Source organism: Neopelma chrysocephalum, unplaced genomic scaffold, assembly GCF_003984885.1.
Source record: "Neopelma chrysocephalum unplaced genomic scaffold, ASM398488v2 Primary Assembly neopelma1_69, whole genome shotgun sequence".
NCBI lineage: Eukaryota > Metazoa > Chordata > Aves > Passeriformes > Pipridae > Neopelma > Neopelma chrysocephalum.
The window spans coordinates 6424474-6441657 of record NW_020897729.1 but is presented as its reverse complement, the minus strand read 5'-3'; the positions used below and the strand labels follow the sequence as shown (position 1 = coordinate 6441657).

General features: G+C 38.1%; 1 protein-coding gene across 8 annotated transcripts in view; it reads left to right on the top strand.

Annotated features, from left to right (window-relative positions):
* The window catches only part of NAALADL2 (N-acetylated alpha-linked acidic dipeptidase like 2), a 457652-nt gene that overhangs the window by 119984 nt on the left and 320484 nt on the right, over positions 1–17184 (top strand). For 5 of the 8 annotated variants that reach the window (XM_027685645.1, XM_027685646.1, XM_027685647.1 and 2 more), the window contains one exon: positions 1301–1379. The exons of 1 other annotated variant lie outside the window; for it this stretch is intronic. Coding sequence is in view for 2 of the 7 variants with exons in the window: in XM_027685652.1 (XP_027541453.1) it covers positions 15361–15403 (43 nt within the window). In the remaining 5 variants the exon portion in view is untranslated. Of the gene's footprint in view, positions 1–1300; positions 1380–15216; positions 15404–17184 lie in introns of those variants that run through there. 2 more of the 8 variants (XM_027685652.1, XM_027685643.1) reach the window with 2 other exon arrangements.

Below are 17184 nucleotides of genomic sequence, written 5' to 3'. Positions count from 1 at the left end.
TTTTTTTTGTTTTAAGATAATTTATCTCCAGATGGAAAATTCAGGAATATCTTTAAAAATCTTTCATTTATGGCTTTTATTTCACCCATTAATTCAAGGTGAACTTTGGTCAGACCTTTGAATGCATACCTAGGAAAAGTTCATCTCTCACCCAAACCCTTTCCATCTCCCAACCACTCTTTCCCACCTTCTTACCTGCACAAGAGGAAGTTTGTTGCAACATGGGTGCTACAGCCCTTATGATGGATCAGTAAAATGTATGTTAAAACCAGGTGTCTGGGAGATGGAAACTGCACTCCTGCTAGTTCAGTGCATTATTTGTTTATTTGGATTAGTCCTGGATGTGGTCCTACAAAAGGAGTGTTGGAGGAGCTCAGTGGGTTCTGCATTCTGGATGTTGAAAAGAAGTCAGGAAATCACAGAATCAGTTAGGTTGGAAAAGACCTCTGAGCTCATCAAGTCCATCCTATAACCAAACACCACCATGTGAACTAGGCCATGACACTGAGTGCCACATCCAGTCTTTTCTTAAACAGTCACACCAGTCACAGTGCATTTCTCTATTTTTTATTTATTTATTTTTTTTAATATTACTTCTTTACTGGCCAGGTATGGTTGTGTTTACAGAAAGTTATGACAAAACTTGATTACTGTGGATCCTTTCTTCCTTTTTTTTTTTTAATAATTTATTCAGTGCAACAGTAGAAGCTTATTAGTGGAGTTATCTGTGGAATCTTTATAATAAGCTTTGATTGGTACTGAGTTTCAGTGATATACACAGAGAATGCTTAAATGTGTACTGAGCTACCTTGTTTTGCTTGGGGAAGGAACACATTGGTACCTTCTGAATTTCATTAAAAGAAGAAGGGAGATTTATTTGGATGATAATGAGATTGCTGGTGGGAAATAGATGTAAATTTGAAATTATCAGAATATCAAATTTTTTTTTTATGTAATAAGAACACTTCCAGTTTAATGATGGATAGCCAAGGCAATGGTTTATTGTACAGTGTTTTGTAGAAGAGCCACCACAGGTTCCCTGAATAGGAATGTGCTGCTTCATGAAGCAGACCTTGCTGGTTGCAAGGACATTGATTTTAACATTTTAGGCAGTCATTTTGCTTCTTTAAATAAGAAAAATACTTCATAAGGACCATCGTGTTTAAATATATGTTCTGCTTTGCTGCTGTGTCAGGAAAATGAATCTTCTATTTATATTTACCAGTTATATAATTGAAAATGGTTATTTTTCTCTTTCAGTGAGTTGTATTACAAAGTGTGATGTGTTGCTCTCTTGCAGAGAATTTGTGTAGAGGCCAGACTGAAAATATGCCTTCATGACAAAGTCTCTACAAAGCTGATCCCATCTTGGCTTTAAGGTAAATGAAAAAAAAATGTATCAAACACCTCTTCTGACTTTTCTTATCACAGATGTTATTGAGCTTGAAAGAAATGCGAGGATACTATGTTCTCAGAGCAAAGAAAGAAAGTATTTTAAGGAGTTAAGTTGCAAAACTTAAAATTTAGTCAAAATAAAGTGCAAACATGAGCCAGAAATTTGGGTTAGGCTTCAGTAATTAAACAAAATGACAGTCAGTGGCATGAACACTTATGTGTCTTACACACTGCCTTGGCAAGCATCTGGTTTTGTCTAAAAATTGAATATGCATATGAAGGAGAGATCATTCTAATTGAATGGAAAATATGAAATTACAAAGGCAACAAAGTATAAATAATTGAAAATCAGGTTGCAACTCCGCTTCTGTATGTTGAGAGCTCAGTTGCAAACAAAATTGCTAGAATGGGAATTCACAATTTTGTTCTTCCTAATTTTACTTCCACGGTACCATACTCCTGGTATAGAGAGCAAGGCAGTGAAAATGATGAAGGGGTAATTAAATAGCTGTAGGAAAGTAAGACCCAAACCAGAGACTAATTTTCAACAGTCTACAGCTTTCATTATATATGTATATGCTTTGATTTCTCATGTATATGGAAAAGGTATCCTCTAACACTGCATATTTTTAGTCTTTCCCCTCCAGAATTGTTTAACTTACTGTGTTTCATGGTAAGATGTGGCAAGCTGGTTTTGTTTGTGAAATCATTGCAGAAAAGAATTATTTTCATAATTTTGTGAACAGTTACTTGTGAGTAGTCCTTTGTCATGGCCATACCCTGTTTGACTGTTTAGCATCTCTTGTTCGCTCAGTGAAATCACTCAGAACGGGTAATTTTCAGTGTTTGAAACTTTTTGGCTCCACTTACCCTGCTGTGTCTGTGGATGAAGGCACCAGTGAGATTTCTGCACTCAAAAAGCGTTATTTTCAAGCAAAGCTTTCTTCAAATTTAACCAATATTGTTAGACATAATAGGGACCATATGCTACTTCATATCCCAGTAGTAGGGTTGTGATGCTGGCATGTGCCATAGGACCAAGTTCCAGGAGCACAATAATTTTGAAATATTCACTGTAAAAATATGTTCAGTTCTGTGTTTGGTTTAAAGGCCCAGGATTTGCCCTTAAGCATTAAGTGCTTGTAGAAGCAAATCAGATTCAACAGTTTTACTGTTAAAAGGAGACCAAAGTAAAGCTGTTTGTAATACTTCCAAAAGGAGTGCTCACAGCAACCCACAGCTGGAGAAGACTTGTTTTGTTTTATATTTTGTTCTGACACTGTATCATGGGCTTGGTTGTATTCCCTTTAGGATGGGAATTATGGTCCTCTTCTAAGGACTTTTTGAGAATTGGAAGTTTTCATTGAGGACTGTGAAATTATTTAAATAATATTTTACTGATCTAAACAGTATTTAAATGCACATGTTACTGTAGTAAGACTCCAGACAAGTGTGTATTAAAACTTAAAATTTGAGACACTTGGAAAACACCCAAGGACTTGCAGATGACCAGAATGTCTTATCCTTAGCAAATACTGAACTCCTCTAAATTCCTGTCATGATATTGATGCACTGTAGAGATTGATCAGTATTGCATTTGTCTAATTAGCAAACAGGCATGAGTATACTTATTATACTAAACTAATTATAAAATAAAATTTAAAAGGGGGGCTACATAAAATCCTTTTTCTTGTGCTATATATTTTGGGTGCAAATTACAGAAGTTTGTCTCTAAATGAGAAGAGAATCATCAATTTTGACCTGTGTGGACACAACCAGAGGAAAAATTTGTGAAACATGAGTCTGTAAAAATGCTTCTGTGCTGTAAAGAGCATCCAGTGGTAGTCAGGATGTTTCCTTCTGTGCTGTAAAATCATCTCTATGATCAAGTTTATTGACATCAGAGTTGTTTCTTTACATTGCATGTGCTTTGTACTTACAGCAAAAGACTCTAGTCCTCGAGATTCCGGTGATGGAAAAGTTTTCATGGTTCTTGGAAAATTGCCCAACAGTTAACACTGTTGGAAAACATTTGCCCTGTTTATTTCTTCAATTTGTCTGAATCAGCTGGAAGCATTGAAAATAGCTCTTTTTTCCTGCTTACCTGCACAACCTTATGCTATGACATTTCTGATCCTGGTGTAGTTGTTTTGACTGCTAGTTAATCACACCTGAGCTTCCACTTAAATAGCAGTTTAAGCTCTTTTAGCCTTTTCTTTGTCCTTACATACATCCTTATGTTTTCCGGCCTTGTGCATGATCCTTGTCCTAATAATCTCTAATCAAGGTCCTTCTCCATTGATGGTTAACAGATATGAAAACATGTTCATATGGTGGTCTCAAAAATAAAAAGAGAGAGACAAATCAGCTTTTCTAATTGTATGTTTAAGTGAGACCTCTGGGAATCTTGGATTTCCCTATTGTAGAATTGCGGGGTTTGCAATATTTGGTGTTATTTCAGAGCTTTGAAGTAAGTTTTTTAATGTGTTAATATTTTTCTTCACTTGAGGAGTTCTATGAAATTTCAGTCTCATGAGAACTAGACAGATGACTGAAATAGCAAGGATGTATTACAGAGTTGTTTGATGGCACCATTAATGTGATACAAGAATGAACTTTGGCTGAAGGAGCTGTATCTTCCCCTCTGTCCTCCCCCACGGCCCTGCCCCTTCCCCTTGGGTGCCATGTGAGGAGCTGGATAAGAGCTGCTCTGACTCAAGTTAACCTGGGGCTGGGAGGGGGAGGATCTTCATCTTCACTTGCATTGCCCAGCTCCCTTTATGGCTGCAGGACTTCCCTGCTAGTGCCTGCAAGTGGAAGTTACCTTGTGGCTTGAGCATGGGTGGCCAGGGAGACTTGTGCTGCAGGAATGGGGTATTAGGGGCAGTGGATTGGCACCTCCAGTGGTTGAGGTGCTGCTTTGTTTCCATGGAATAAATTGAAGATAACACATTTCTGCTTCTGAGATCAGCTGCTTTTTATTTATCTTGACAAGGTTTAGAATAGCATTTCCTCATGTTGAATGCCATTCTTATGGAGTTAAAAAGCTGTCATCTCTTGCTTTATTTTTTACAAACTCAAAGGGCACTTTAGTACTGCTGGCGTGAGATCATCGCTGTCTAATAATAGACATTCCAGAAGATTTCCATTAATGCCGACTTTTAACAGAGCCCTGTTCCTATTTGAACTGCACCTTACAGTCATGCTGTATCTTTCACTACAAAACAATTATCTGAATTGTGTGAATTGGCTAAAATCTATTAGCTGTTAAAACTCAGAACGTTGCTTCTGCTGGGAAAGAAAGTCATCTTGTTTAACTTCCCCCTCCCCTTCCTACATCTATGAGAGTGGGAGCCTGTGTGAGGGAGGAAAGAAAGGGAGCTTGATGGTGCTTAATGGCTGATGAATACAGCCAAGGATACAGGAATGGTTGCCTGGCAACGGGGGAGGATGGGCTGAGGTCCCTTGTCACTACATAGGAGTTGACATTGGCTCATCTCTTGAGCTCATGGAGGCTGACTTATGCAGTTTGCATACTTTATTCTCAATATGGGTTAGATTTGTATCTTACATGTTTTGTCTCTATGTATTTCATACTTTTAAAAAGAAACACAAGAAGAATGAAAGCAAATCAAGCGTTTTAGTTAAAGGAAGAAAACATGTGCATCCTGTCCTGTGCAGACTTTCAAGACAACAGCCATGTTTAGAGAGATTTACCTAAAATTTTGAGCTCTTAGACCTAGTTCCAGGTATAAAGTCATGTTTTCTTAGTCTGGGAGTCCTCTGAAAATTGTCATTACTGCTGAAAGACAGTGAGCTAGGGTTTGTGTTACAATTGCAGCCTAGAGAAGGTTGCCTTTTTGTGGTTAAACACAGTTCTGAAGTGACAAATCTACTTACTAGTGAAATAATATCAGGCTGCTAACAAAGTGTGTACAGTGAGGAATGGGACAGACTTGACCTTGTACAAGTTGTTCTTAAACAATTCAAATGGATTTTGAACACAGGTGTCTGTGTGAGCTGTAGCTCTGTCTTTGTGCTGCAGTAGAGTTGTATGTAGGTTCTTAGGGAGATGATGGAGGGCCTGTGTTAGTTTGGTGTTCTCTAGAAGACCTTTATGGAAAAGTACATGGACATTACTACATGGAGGTTGCTATCATTAAGTGAATATTGATCCAGTAACTTTTTTTTCTTCTCTGTGGGCATAATTATTAAGGAAAAAGTTGCAGCTGGCTTGCAGACCCAGGCTGTGCAGTCCAGCAGGCTGTGTATTTTGGATATTGCCAGAGGCAGTAATTTCCTTTGCCCTTTTAGCTCTCAAAAACAACTCTGGTGCCTAATGATAAGGTCAAAGCTGTGGGAAACAGGTTGGGATCTTGTTTTGAACTGTTGAACAGGAGGTCTACGTAACCATTTTATGCTTGTTTCTTCCACCAGGCAAAAATGAGGTTAATGTGTCTACATCTGCAATTTTATAATCTTGGGAATTCTTAAAAGTGAAAACCCACACCTCTCTCTTACTAGAAAGAGCAATTCTCATTTGCCAAATGCTTGCTTCCCTTTTTGATTGTTGAGTTCAATGCTTTTATTAAGGCTGAAACTTGACCTACTGTGAAGTACTGAAACTTGACCTACTGACCAGCTGTCAAAATACAGAGTGTTTGTATGGAAATGTATTGATAGAATCCGCAAAGAAATCCATTATGTTTTCTGGATGCCTTGTAATTATCAGACTTTGAATAATCTAGACATAAATCAGTGTTTTCATCTGCACAGTCTCTTCACTCTCTCTGTCCCTGTGCAAGCACACAGAGGCCAGACAGCAGCAGCCAGCTGTGAGGAATTGCTTCCTTGTAACTGGAGATCCTCAGAAAATCAGGTGAAAGGTTTGAAATGTTTCAATTTGGATAGGCAAAGCCTTGAGGCAATTGTCATTAACAGAATGGTCTTTCTCCTTCATTCTTCCTGTTGTAAGCTGTAGCTTCTGACTTAACTATTTATCTTTTTAATGGTGTATACTTACATTACAAGCACTGAATTTGCTACAGGGTATTGAGAAATGTTTTGTAGCTCATAATGATTCATGGGAAAGTTTGGGTAAACTGCTCTCGACTGTATTTCGTGGTAACTTGTATTCCTAAGGGCAACCTTGGTCTGTAGGCAAGATTGCTCTCCCATCATCTGCACATGTAAGTGTCTGTGGGCAGAATTGTATTAACTCAAATGTAACTGCCATGATTGAAGGAACTGCAACTGCACTGACATTACAGAAACATGTTGGAAGTTGGGCTTTAATCTACTGTATCAATGAAGGAAAAAGATTAAAATTTTAAGATTTATGAATCTCTATTCACGTCCAAGGTGTCCAGATTTTTGGCTGCTTACTCCCCTGTAGTAGATTCTAAGACAGCAAAAGACCTTAAAAATAATTGTAATTGAACCAAGAAAATGAGTAGGGATCATTAATTTTTTTTTTTTAAATTACAGTAGTTTCTCTGTGCAATGTAGTGCTGTTGGAAAAACCTGACTAACTTTTGTAGTGTCACCAGAAATGTTATTTTATTTACAACCAAATGAAATAATTTTAAACTTAAAATAATTGTTGTCCATCTTTTCAGGAATGTGAGTGGAATATATGAAATACTTTCAGCATTCTTTTGGAACACCTGGCGGTGTCTTATGAACTTTCAGTACTAATCTATTAAAACATTAATTACACTGAAACATTGGTTAAGGAAACTTAAACTATGATGCTTTAAAATCAGTCAGTTTTGACATTTTCAACTTATTTTTGCAATAGTTTTTAATTTTCTTCTACTGCCTCATACAGTGGTAATTTTTGTTGGGCTTTTGCATTTCTTATGGAACTGAAACATAGAAAGTCATGGAAGGATCAACCCAGAGCAGACAAGAGCTAAAAGATTTTATAATTTTTTTGTGTGTACCAAGAGCACTGTATGAAAGTGAAATTCTGATTATTTTTCTTAATTATGGGCACAAAATTGACTTCTCATCCTTCATTTTGGCTTTTATGCTGTTTATTTGTGTTACATAATATACTATCTGAGATATGGAGACAATTTATTGATTAAAGCACATGAAACAAGTACATGGTGTGTAAGCAGGGGAAAAGGGTCACAGGTGAGTGATGCATTTTAGGTCTTGTTTCCTCTGTTACTACTGTATTTAAAAAAAAAAGTGAAAATATATTAGCAGTACAATAACTGCATACAAGTGAATACCAAGCCAACAGCTGTGTTTTGCAGGAGTACACCACTGTAATTGGGAAAAATAAAACTTTATTGCAGAGTTGGGGAGAAATGTAAAACAGTGCTAATCTAAAAATAATTTGTCTTTTTTTCCTTTTTTTTCTTCTCAATTGGGAAGAATAAGATTTTGCTGCCTTTACTCTCTCTGGAAAAATAGAGCTCCTTCTGTTTTTTAGGAGTACTGCATAGCTGATTCAGAGATGGAAACAACAATGAAGAGTGTTATTCCATGCTAAAAAGCTTTTATGTAGCGAGTCACTTACAGTAAATAATTAAACTAACAACTAGTTTGGAAAAAAAGAAGAATTTATTCAGTGTGAAGCACAACTCAGATGTGATGGTTGTGCCCTGCTGTCAGAGAAGATGTGAGGGGCCAGAACCTTGGCCTCGGTTTGTGCAGTCCCAGTGCTGCGTCATCCACCCATCTGATTTTGCAGAGTTGTTGTTAAAAACTAATGAAATGTGCTTTACTACAGGCTAACGAGATGTGCTTTATCTGCAGAGGGCTGTAAGCAGATGTGATGTGAAGGGGTCTCACTGGAGAGGAGGGGATGGCAAATGATGGGTGTGCTGAGCTTGGGGCTGGCTGTGTACGTGGGCACTGTGGGGTCAGAGGGGCTGAGCTCACCTCACAGCCTGTCAGCAGCAGAGAAAGCTGTCTTGTTCCCATGTGCTCTGCTCCTTCCTGAGCTGATTAACATTTTGTAACTAGCAGAAAACTGGGATGTGATAGGAAATAGTGGGTAGCTTTCTGCTGTGAAACTGTGGGATTAGTGAACTGAATGGTTTATCGCGGCTTCAGAAGACACCCGGCACGAGGAGGCAGCAAGTTTACTGGCTATAAAAGTAACTAATGGGTGTGGGAATATCAAGTTATAGGCTTTTCTTGTCAATATGCCCCCTCATTTGTCCATAGGTGTGTATGTATCAAAAGCATTTGTCAGGCTTCCTATGCAGAGACCCTCTGTTCAGCCTGGCTGATGATGTGACAAAGCAGTTTTGTTGCTGTGCTTGATTCAGGAGGGAGCTATTTGCCAGCTCGTAGCATTTGATGGGATGTATGGATTGCAACTCATGGCATTGCATGAAATGATTGTCTTGCTGTATGTGGCAGTCCCACAAAGTGAGGTAATTTGTTAGCACAGTTATTGCTTCTCTCTAACATATACATACATATATATCTTTATATATACATATATATATTTTACAGCTCTTCTGTTGTTACAATCTTTAATGATTGAAGATTCACACATAAGATTCTTCCTGGCTCTTCTGTATTTGCTGGGGTAGAAGAGACTTCAGCATTCAAGTCTTTGGTGGCTTGAAAATCCATCTCCATATTAAATCACTGTATTTTATACAGTAAATGTGTTATGAAAGCTTACATATGTGCCTGGAATGCATGCTGACCTACTTAAACCACAACCCTTCCTAGCTGTGCTAGATGTATGTAGAGATGTGTGTTCATCTTGCCAAAATCCAAACAGGAGGTCACCCATTTTGGTGTTTTGAAGAGGTGGTTTCTCTAAAAGAGAAGAGTAAGGATAAAATGGTGACTTTTTTTTTAAAGCTGATCAATTTTAAATTTCCTGTATCAGATTTTTTGGCTCTGTGCTTCCTTATGTGGTCTTAGAATAGTAAGATTTGCTTCTTAGTTGTGCAAGATGGAGTTTAGTCTTAGTTAGCATTTATAGCATTAACTCTCTTGCCGACAAACATTTTTCATTCCCTCACTCTTTCACTCTCCTTTTTTTAATCTGCTTACTATTGTCATGCAGTTTTTCCTTTGCTTTCAATTATAACTACAAGATTCATCAAAAACAGAGGTGGTAGAAATAAATCATGCAGAGATTTTTCAGTGAAACAAACAGCATCTTTAAAAAGCACTCATTGAATTCCACTGCTTTTATAAATAGTCAAATAGGTCAAAAGGCAATGAAACGATTACTCTTTTTACTAGATTCTGTATACACTGCATTGCCAGGCCCAGATTATAAAGTATCATCTTGTATGCATCACACCTTTATACTTGTTTGCATAATATAATTTCGTTTAATACCAAAAAGACCAAATTAGAGGGAAAAAAGGAGAAACTAATTCTTTTTTCTACCTTCTACAAACCAACTTCATAGCAATGTGTCTGTAGCTTTGGCTTCTGCACTCATTCTTCCGCTGCTGAAGTCAGCTTGAGTTGTTACTTATTTTCTACAGGCTTGTGTATCTTTTCATTAAATAGGAAGTCTAAAAACACTGGAAGCGAATCAGGAGGCCATTGCTGATTTTGCTTGCTAACTTTTTTTTTGAGGTTTGGTTGTTAAATCTCTGGGAGTGAAAACTGAGGAGCAGCAACTGATTAGAAAATGGTATTTAGAGGAACTTCAGAAATGACATTTTGACAAAGCACCTGTTTTCTGTGGAGGGAAAAATACCTCTGTGGGGCAAGCTGTCAAAGTGGTCTTGTTTCAGCCTCCTAAATCAGGACTTGGAAAGTGAAGAAGGAGAAATGTTGAGTTTTCTTATGGTCATAAAGGTAAAACAGGTCACAAATTGTGTTATATTTGTCAATCATGTTAGACAGAGAAGTCTCAGAGCGACAGAACAATTACCCATAAATCAGATATTGTGAAAATAATGTATGTGTTATTAACAAAACAACAAAAAATAATGAATCCTGCTTTCTTCTGCATACTAATAAATTCCCTTGGCATGTGATTTTCTCATTCAGCAAGGGATTAGGGAGAGCTTGAACTACATGTCAGTCATTTTGCTGGATGTGCTTTTGGAAAAAAATAGTTTTGCTCCTCTGTGCAGTCATCCTCCAACAAAGTGGCCAAGGGGAAAAACACTTTCTGTTGGGTCTGGAAGACCTAAATCTTAGTTCTGTTCAGTCCACATCCATAAGTTGCAGGTCAGAGTGGTGTTTTGGAGTCTTTTCTGATCTCTTCAGTAGTGAGCTGTGATGAGTGCTTAGAAATAAATGGGAACAAACACACTTTGTTTCCCACTAATCTCCCAAGGGGCAATGTTTGCATCTGTACGAAGTTTTATACCACAACATCTTTGTAACTGGTGAAAAGCTGTTTAGCACAACAAGACTTGGAAATAAAACTCAGATGAGCCAGAGGAATGTGGGATGAACATCTCATCCATGATGGAGTAAGGTCTTCTTGGGCTTTGCTCACTGCTCAGCACTGTCTGTGCAAGGTCTCTATTGCTGGCACTCAGTCGCTGGTTTTTTTAGTGCATCATTTGCACAGACACTGAAAACCTATTTCACTGTGATTTTGGGACAGATTATCCTTGCTTTTGTATTTAATCCATTTTAATTGTGGAAGAAAATATTTTTCCTTCCCCTCTCCTATTTTAATTGAGGTTGTAGGCTGAACAACTGCTTGTAATTTGGAGGGTAACCAAATAAGGCCGTGCCTTCTGCTGTACCATTTTCCATGGGAGAAATAAAATATCTGTGTTGCTCTTAAAAAAACAAACAAATAACCACCACTAACAACAAGAAAACCTGAGCACCAACAATATAAAAGCATGAACATCAGAATCTGTGCCTGTCTGGTTCAGTAAGGCAGACAGGACTGGCACTGTCCCTTTTCTCCCAGCATTCCTGCCATTGTTGAAGGTGAAATATTTGTTATTGTTTTCTTGTGAAAACTGTCAGCCTGTGATGCTGGACAGGTAGTCACTACAAGAAAGTTTATGGGCTGTTTTTTTCCTCTGATACACTTTAAAACTCTTGCTTAACAATGAGCAAGTGTTCACAGAGCCTGGATCACAGAGTCACCCTAGCAAATTGTGTAAAAAAAATCTGCATATTCCCAGTTCTTACATTTCAGTTCTAGATATGATTTACATTATCTGTGCAATTTCACATGTAATAAGTATACCTCCTTATTCACATTTTCGAAATGTTGGAATTATATTCTTTAGGAAAAAGAAAAAAAAAAGCAAACCCCAAAACATGTAGTTCTGCTCCCTTTGTAGAGTATGTAGAGTAATGTCTGGGAGTTTGAAACATATTCCCAGTAAAGAATGACAGCCTGACAGCCACAGTGGTAGCTGGCAGTGACATTACTTTGTTTGCATTAGTTCTATAAAATAACTGTATTTTTGAGTAGAAATGAGAGGCATGAAAGCAATTTGGCCAGCACTTCAAGGTGTTTTGCTGAAGGCTCTCAGTTGTGAGGGGCTCTCTCTGGCTTTGCAGAGCTACCGTTGGAAACTTGTGGCAAAATTCATATTCTCTGTCAAGTCTTACCACTCTTGGTGGAGAGTACTCTGTTTCCAGTGACATGGAGCTCAGGCTGATGATGATGACATCCATGATGTCAGCAGTATGAGGCAATGGTTTGTTTGGCATGACTTCACGCACAGCATAATAATTAACTTTTCCCCTTTTTAGCCCTGATCCCTGTGATCATCAAATTATGTTTCTGTTCATTGACTGTAAAACGCACTCTTTACACTTAAGAAATGTTGTATTTGCTGTGCAGTGAATATACAGAATCACTTTTTCCTTTTTTTCTGCATTTTCACAGTTGGGTCCTTCTGGAGAGAGTTAATGGATGATTAAGGATTCCTCCTTTGGAAAGCACTCCATTTAAATCATTGCACACAACTGAGCACAACAAACAGTTTTAGGAGAACATAAAAGCAAGAAAGCCATTTCTCACCATCAGTCATTGTTGGAAGAGGGAGTGTGAAAAATCTTGAGTTCTCGTCCTTTTTGTGCTATTCCCACTTTTAGGCTTCATTTGAAAGGAGGGAGTATTTTCGGTACTATCACTCTTATCTCTTGAATTGTTAAAAATATTTAAGAGTTAACAGAAGGTGATGTGAGAAAATGCTAGAACTTAAACTACAAAATTCTTCTGTAGGTGCTAAAAGCCTAAAATCAGACTCTTACTCCTGAAGGAAAGTGCTGGTTCTCAGTAGCTAAAGAGAACAGTTATTTTCGTTGCCTTAGATTTCTGTCTTCTTTGGAATTAGCTCTATTTTTGGAGGGAAGGGGTGGGGCTGGGATGGACATCTCAGAGAATACAGTTTTGAGGGTAAAAATTAATCATTATGATTTCTCCCATGCATTATTATAACTAAAATATTGTAGGATATTTAAAGATTTCTCTTTCAAGAGATGGTTAGCTTGCATTTGGAGAAGGCAGAAATGCTTTAGTTGTTTCTTTCTCATCAGGCAATTATCAAATATATTTTGATTTGTGCTGCAAAACTTCATTGATAAATAAACTTTTTTTTCTTAATCATGTTTTTTAAAAATAGAGCAACTCAAGTTAGTTCGAATATAGAAACTCAGCACTAAATCTTTGACTTCCCCAGGTTTGATGGTTGAGGAAGAGCTTCTGTATGTGCTCTTCCACTGTCCCCAGGTGGGATAGGGCAACCTAAATGTTGTTCCCAAATCAAACTAGTAGTGAATGGTCCACTTCCTGTTGTGGCTTTGAGAGCTGAGATAAGGAAAGGTCAGTGGCCAAATATTTTTCCTTCTCCTGTATTAGCTGCATTTCATCAGCTTTGAGCTTCAGGAAGATCATGCAGTTTCTTTTCTTATTAGGGACCTGGTTGAAAAGCAGGAATAGATTTAGTCAGACCCTTTAATTAAGGCTTAATATCTGCTCTTGCATACTTGTCCCATTAACTGTCCTACTGGATGCTTTCAGGAAAGAGAACTTTGGTTAGTCACTCCTGAAGTAATCTCAAAGCCAGCAAAGTTCTTATTTATGCATTTCTCTGCACACAAAAATAACTTCTTTTAGTCTCTGTCCTTAAGTAGGGGAAGCTGCACTAGAACTGAGCTGAAAAGGACCTCCACCCACTAAACGAATGGCTCAGTCAAATATTTCACTGGTACTTTCAAGTGAAAACTTGGTGAATTAATTCAAGATGATGTTCAGCATCGGAACTGGAAGTCTCAGAAGCAGCTGGAGAGGTTCCCCAGGTGTCTGCTGAAGTCTCTCCTCTTGCACCGGCTCTGAGCTGGCCAAGGGCAGCTCCAGTTCATTGACAGTGAATTGGTATTCCAGGATGGATGGGTCTGGTGAATTGTAGGAACCACTGCCTGCAAATTTTGGCTTATGAGCTGAGATTGAGGATTATGGGGGAAAACGTAGCAATAGTTTAGCTAAACTAAGAGGAATAAAATAATAAAAGGCCTAATTTCAAACCTTAGTTCATTTTTCTACTTTCTTTCTTGGTAAAGAGCCTTTTCTGACTGTGGAACAGTCAATTTAACCCAAATAATTCAACAATCAGGCAAGAATAAAGCATGATCATTTTGTAAACCCCTTCATTTCCGTGAATCAAATGAGAAGTTTTCTTGAAATTCACTGTTCAGATGGTTCAGACTTGGGGGATGACTGAGTTACCTTCTATAGCAAAACTCAAGACATAAGTATTTCTGAATACTTCTGCCTGTGTGAGGAGTGTTACTATGGGGGGGATATTCTTATTACTAAATGAGACTTTTGTTTGAATTGGCATAGTTCATTTCAGAAATTTTATTTTAAAGGTACACTTTACCTAGCCTGAATTATCTTGAAAAACTTACCTTCCATGTTTTTGTCCTCTGTGTTTCTGTTTCTGTACTTTAAAAAAACGGGGGGAGGAGGAAGAAAAAAACAATACAGTTTAGTTTTAAAAATAGACTTCATTGCTTCTGGATTAAAACAATTTCTAACACTATTGATTAGACCCTTTTGAGTGTAATCCAGATGGAGATTAACATGGTGAGAGCTAATTACCTCTTTTAAGTTGCAGTTGTTTGTTCCTTTAAAATAGTGCTGTGTCTTCTCTTTGATTTTTGTCACCGGCAGTTGCAAATGTAAATGTTAAAATAAAACTAACTTTGAAGGGAGAGAGACAGGTGTACTTGTTCAACAAATTGATCACAAATGTATCAGACACCTGTTATTTGATTTACGTGGCAGAAAAGAGCAAATATTTTCTTGGAACTCAACTGGGAGTGTGGCTGGATAAGATAATGTCCTTGTGCTGGAGAGGGAGGGTAAGAGAAGCAAAACAAACTTTTGTTTTGTTTAGAAACCCTTTTTGTAATGCAGTCAAAACAATTTCGAAATTAGTGCTGTTCAAGTAAAGCATTTTCCTTGAGGGTAATCCTTGGGAAAGTCAGGGAAGGGTGGGTTGGGTATTTAGGTTTTGGGTACTTTGCAAAGATTTTGCCAAGGGGCACCACATGAGCAGAGATCATTGTGGAGAACTGTGAAGTTCCCATCGCAGAGACTGGCTTGATAGTTATCATTTAGTTTTCCATGCAAATTCAGAGGTTCTTTAAAAGCGGTTGCAAACTTTCTGCGGGCTCTGGCATTTTGTCCAAAACACCTGCCACGAAACAGAGATAGGCTTTATCTGTGTGAAAGTGAAAGGAAAGGGCGGGGAGCGAAGGAGCAGGAGAGTCCAAGAGGAGACAAAGCAGCCTTGCCCGAAGCACATGTTAATCAAAGGAGATCAAAGGATATGATGTCAGTTTATAGAGAAACAGGTCGGGCAAGCCCAGGTAGCTCAGGAAGCAGCACACTAATTATTCACAGAAGAAAGTCAGGTATACAGTTACCGCGCTACAGCTGAAAGTCAGGAGGTCAAAACTCGCGCAGAAACCAAGTCCACTTGCTAAAACAGCTCGGCTCCTTTTGGAGGAGTTTATAAGTTTCTGGAAATGGGAGAGAATGAGCCCAGTGCACCGGGTCCAGCCCAGCAAGGTAAGAGGTTTGGGGCATCGTTTGTCTCTGCTTGTGCGAGCTCGTTCCGCTGTTGGCTGTGGCAGCCGGCGCTGCGTGTCCACACGGGGGGACGTGTCTTTGCATGTGTTTTGGGGAAAGGAGGAAATCCACATCACTCATCTCTGCAATATCTTGTTAAAAAAAAAAACCAAAACAACCACGGCATGAATTTAGAAGGGTAAGGGAAGGTCTGGAAGCCTTTGGCACTCTGTTGTCAACAAAGGTTGCTTTAAACTTAAGGTGATCTGTGTAAGTTGAGGTTTCTGTTCTGTAGATTAGTTTAATCTCCTGCAAATGTTTTTTTTGGGTAGGAAGTGCTCTGCACAACTGTTTTGCTCAAATTTCACACCTGTTGCGCGTGAGCAGGGCATGGCAGATGCATGAAGATGAAGGATTTTCATTCCATTTAGCATTCTTGGCTTATTCCACGTTGTTGCCTTTATGTTTTTTTTTCCTTCTATGGGCTGTGCTGAGGTAACACATGCATGCAAAGTAGCCCTCATGGGCACTTGTGTGACTAACTGTAAGAACAGAGAATTCTGTCCTAGGTATTTTAAATTTTCAGTTGAAGCCTGAACACAACAGATTATAAATCTTGCTTAGTCCTTCTTTTGCAACATTAATGTCAATTTTTTTTTCTTTGAAAAAGAACATTTTCTCAGTAGTCCTTTTTTCTTTCCACAGGCTGTTTTAACATCCTAGGAAATATTATCTTCCCGAGGAATTATTCCATTATTTTATCTTATCATTCATTGGGGTTTTTCCCCTGACATTCAACCCATGCTTTTCCTTTGCTTGACTTTACCAGTTTCTCCCTGACTTCTTTCTCATGCTTTGCATACCAGTAAGGGATTTAGCTTTTGTGTCTATTTTGTGTTTTGCAAGAATCTTTAAACTATTGTACCATTTGCAAATGGTTTTCCAAGAGCTGGAATAGTAACTTTCTGGTCAACCACAAGCTGTGTTACTATTTCCCCCTTGCAGTTATTCTTTATATTTAGGCAAGCACGTTATACTCAGGTTCAAATGTGTATCTCAGACCTATGTTAATTGGGAATAACTTCCTTAATGCCAGGGCAGGTTTTATTTCCAAAGAACTTCTATTCCTTTTCTTTTTTTTTGCTGTCTGTTAATTATTATGTAGATACTATCCAGCAAACATACAGTGGCAAGTTCAGGTTTGATCTAGATTTTAATATTGAAAAAAGCAGCAGGAATATTCAGTAGTGTACAGGTCTAAACACCATTTCAAGCATGGTAATGAAAGAATTGGCATTGTTTCTCTCTCTCCATTCAGGACCTGATTGAGGTTATAGGGGTTTGCTGTTCAGAAAGTTATCCAGTCTAATTCAGGTCTTACCTTTCGTGCTGTAAGTGAGGATCTATTTCACTGCTGCTGATATAATCATATGAATGAAGCTGATGGAAAATATATTCTAGCACATTGTATTTTATACAGGCCTTTTGGGAACTATGATTGTGTTTCTGGCTTAAGTTCTGCCTTTTCTCCGTGAGTGTAAGTGAATTTTGTCAAATTGAATTCCTCTTGATTTGCATTAGTGGAAATGGGACAAGAATTAGAGCTGCACAGTAACACTGTTTTTAAATAAAAATGTTCTGTGTGTACATACATGCAAACACACACATACACCCTCAGTCTAATGTTTTTTAGTTGCCATCAATCTGATGTACTGGGTTATTTCCATGTGTGCTTGTTTTTGAAATTGTCCCAAATAACTGGTGAATCAACTGGTATTTTT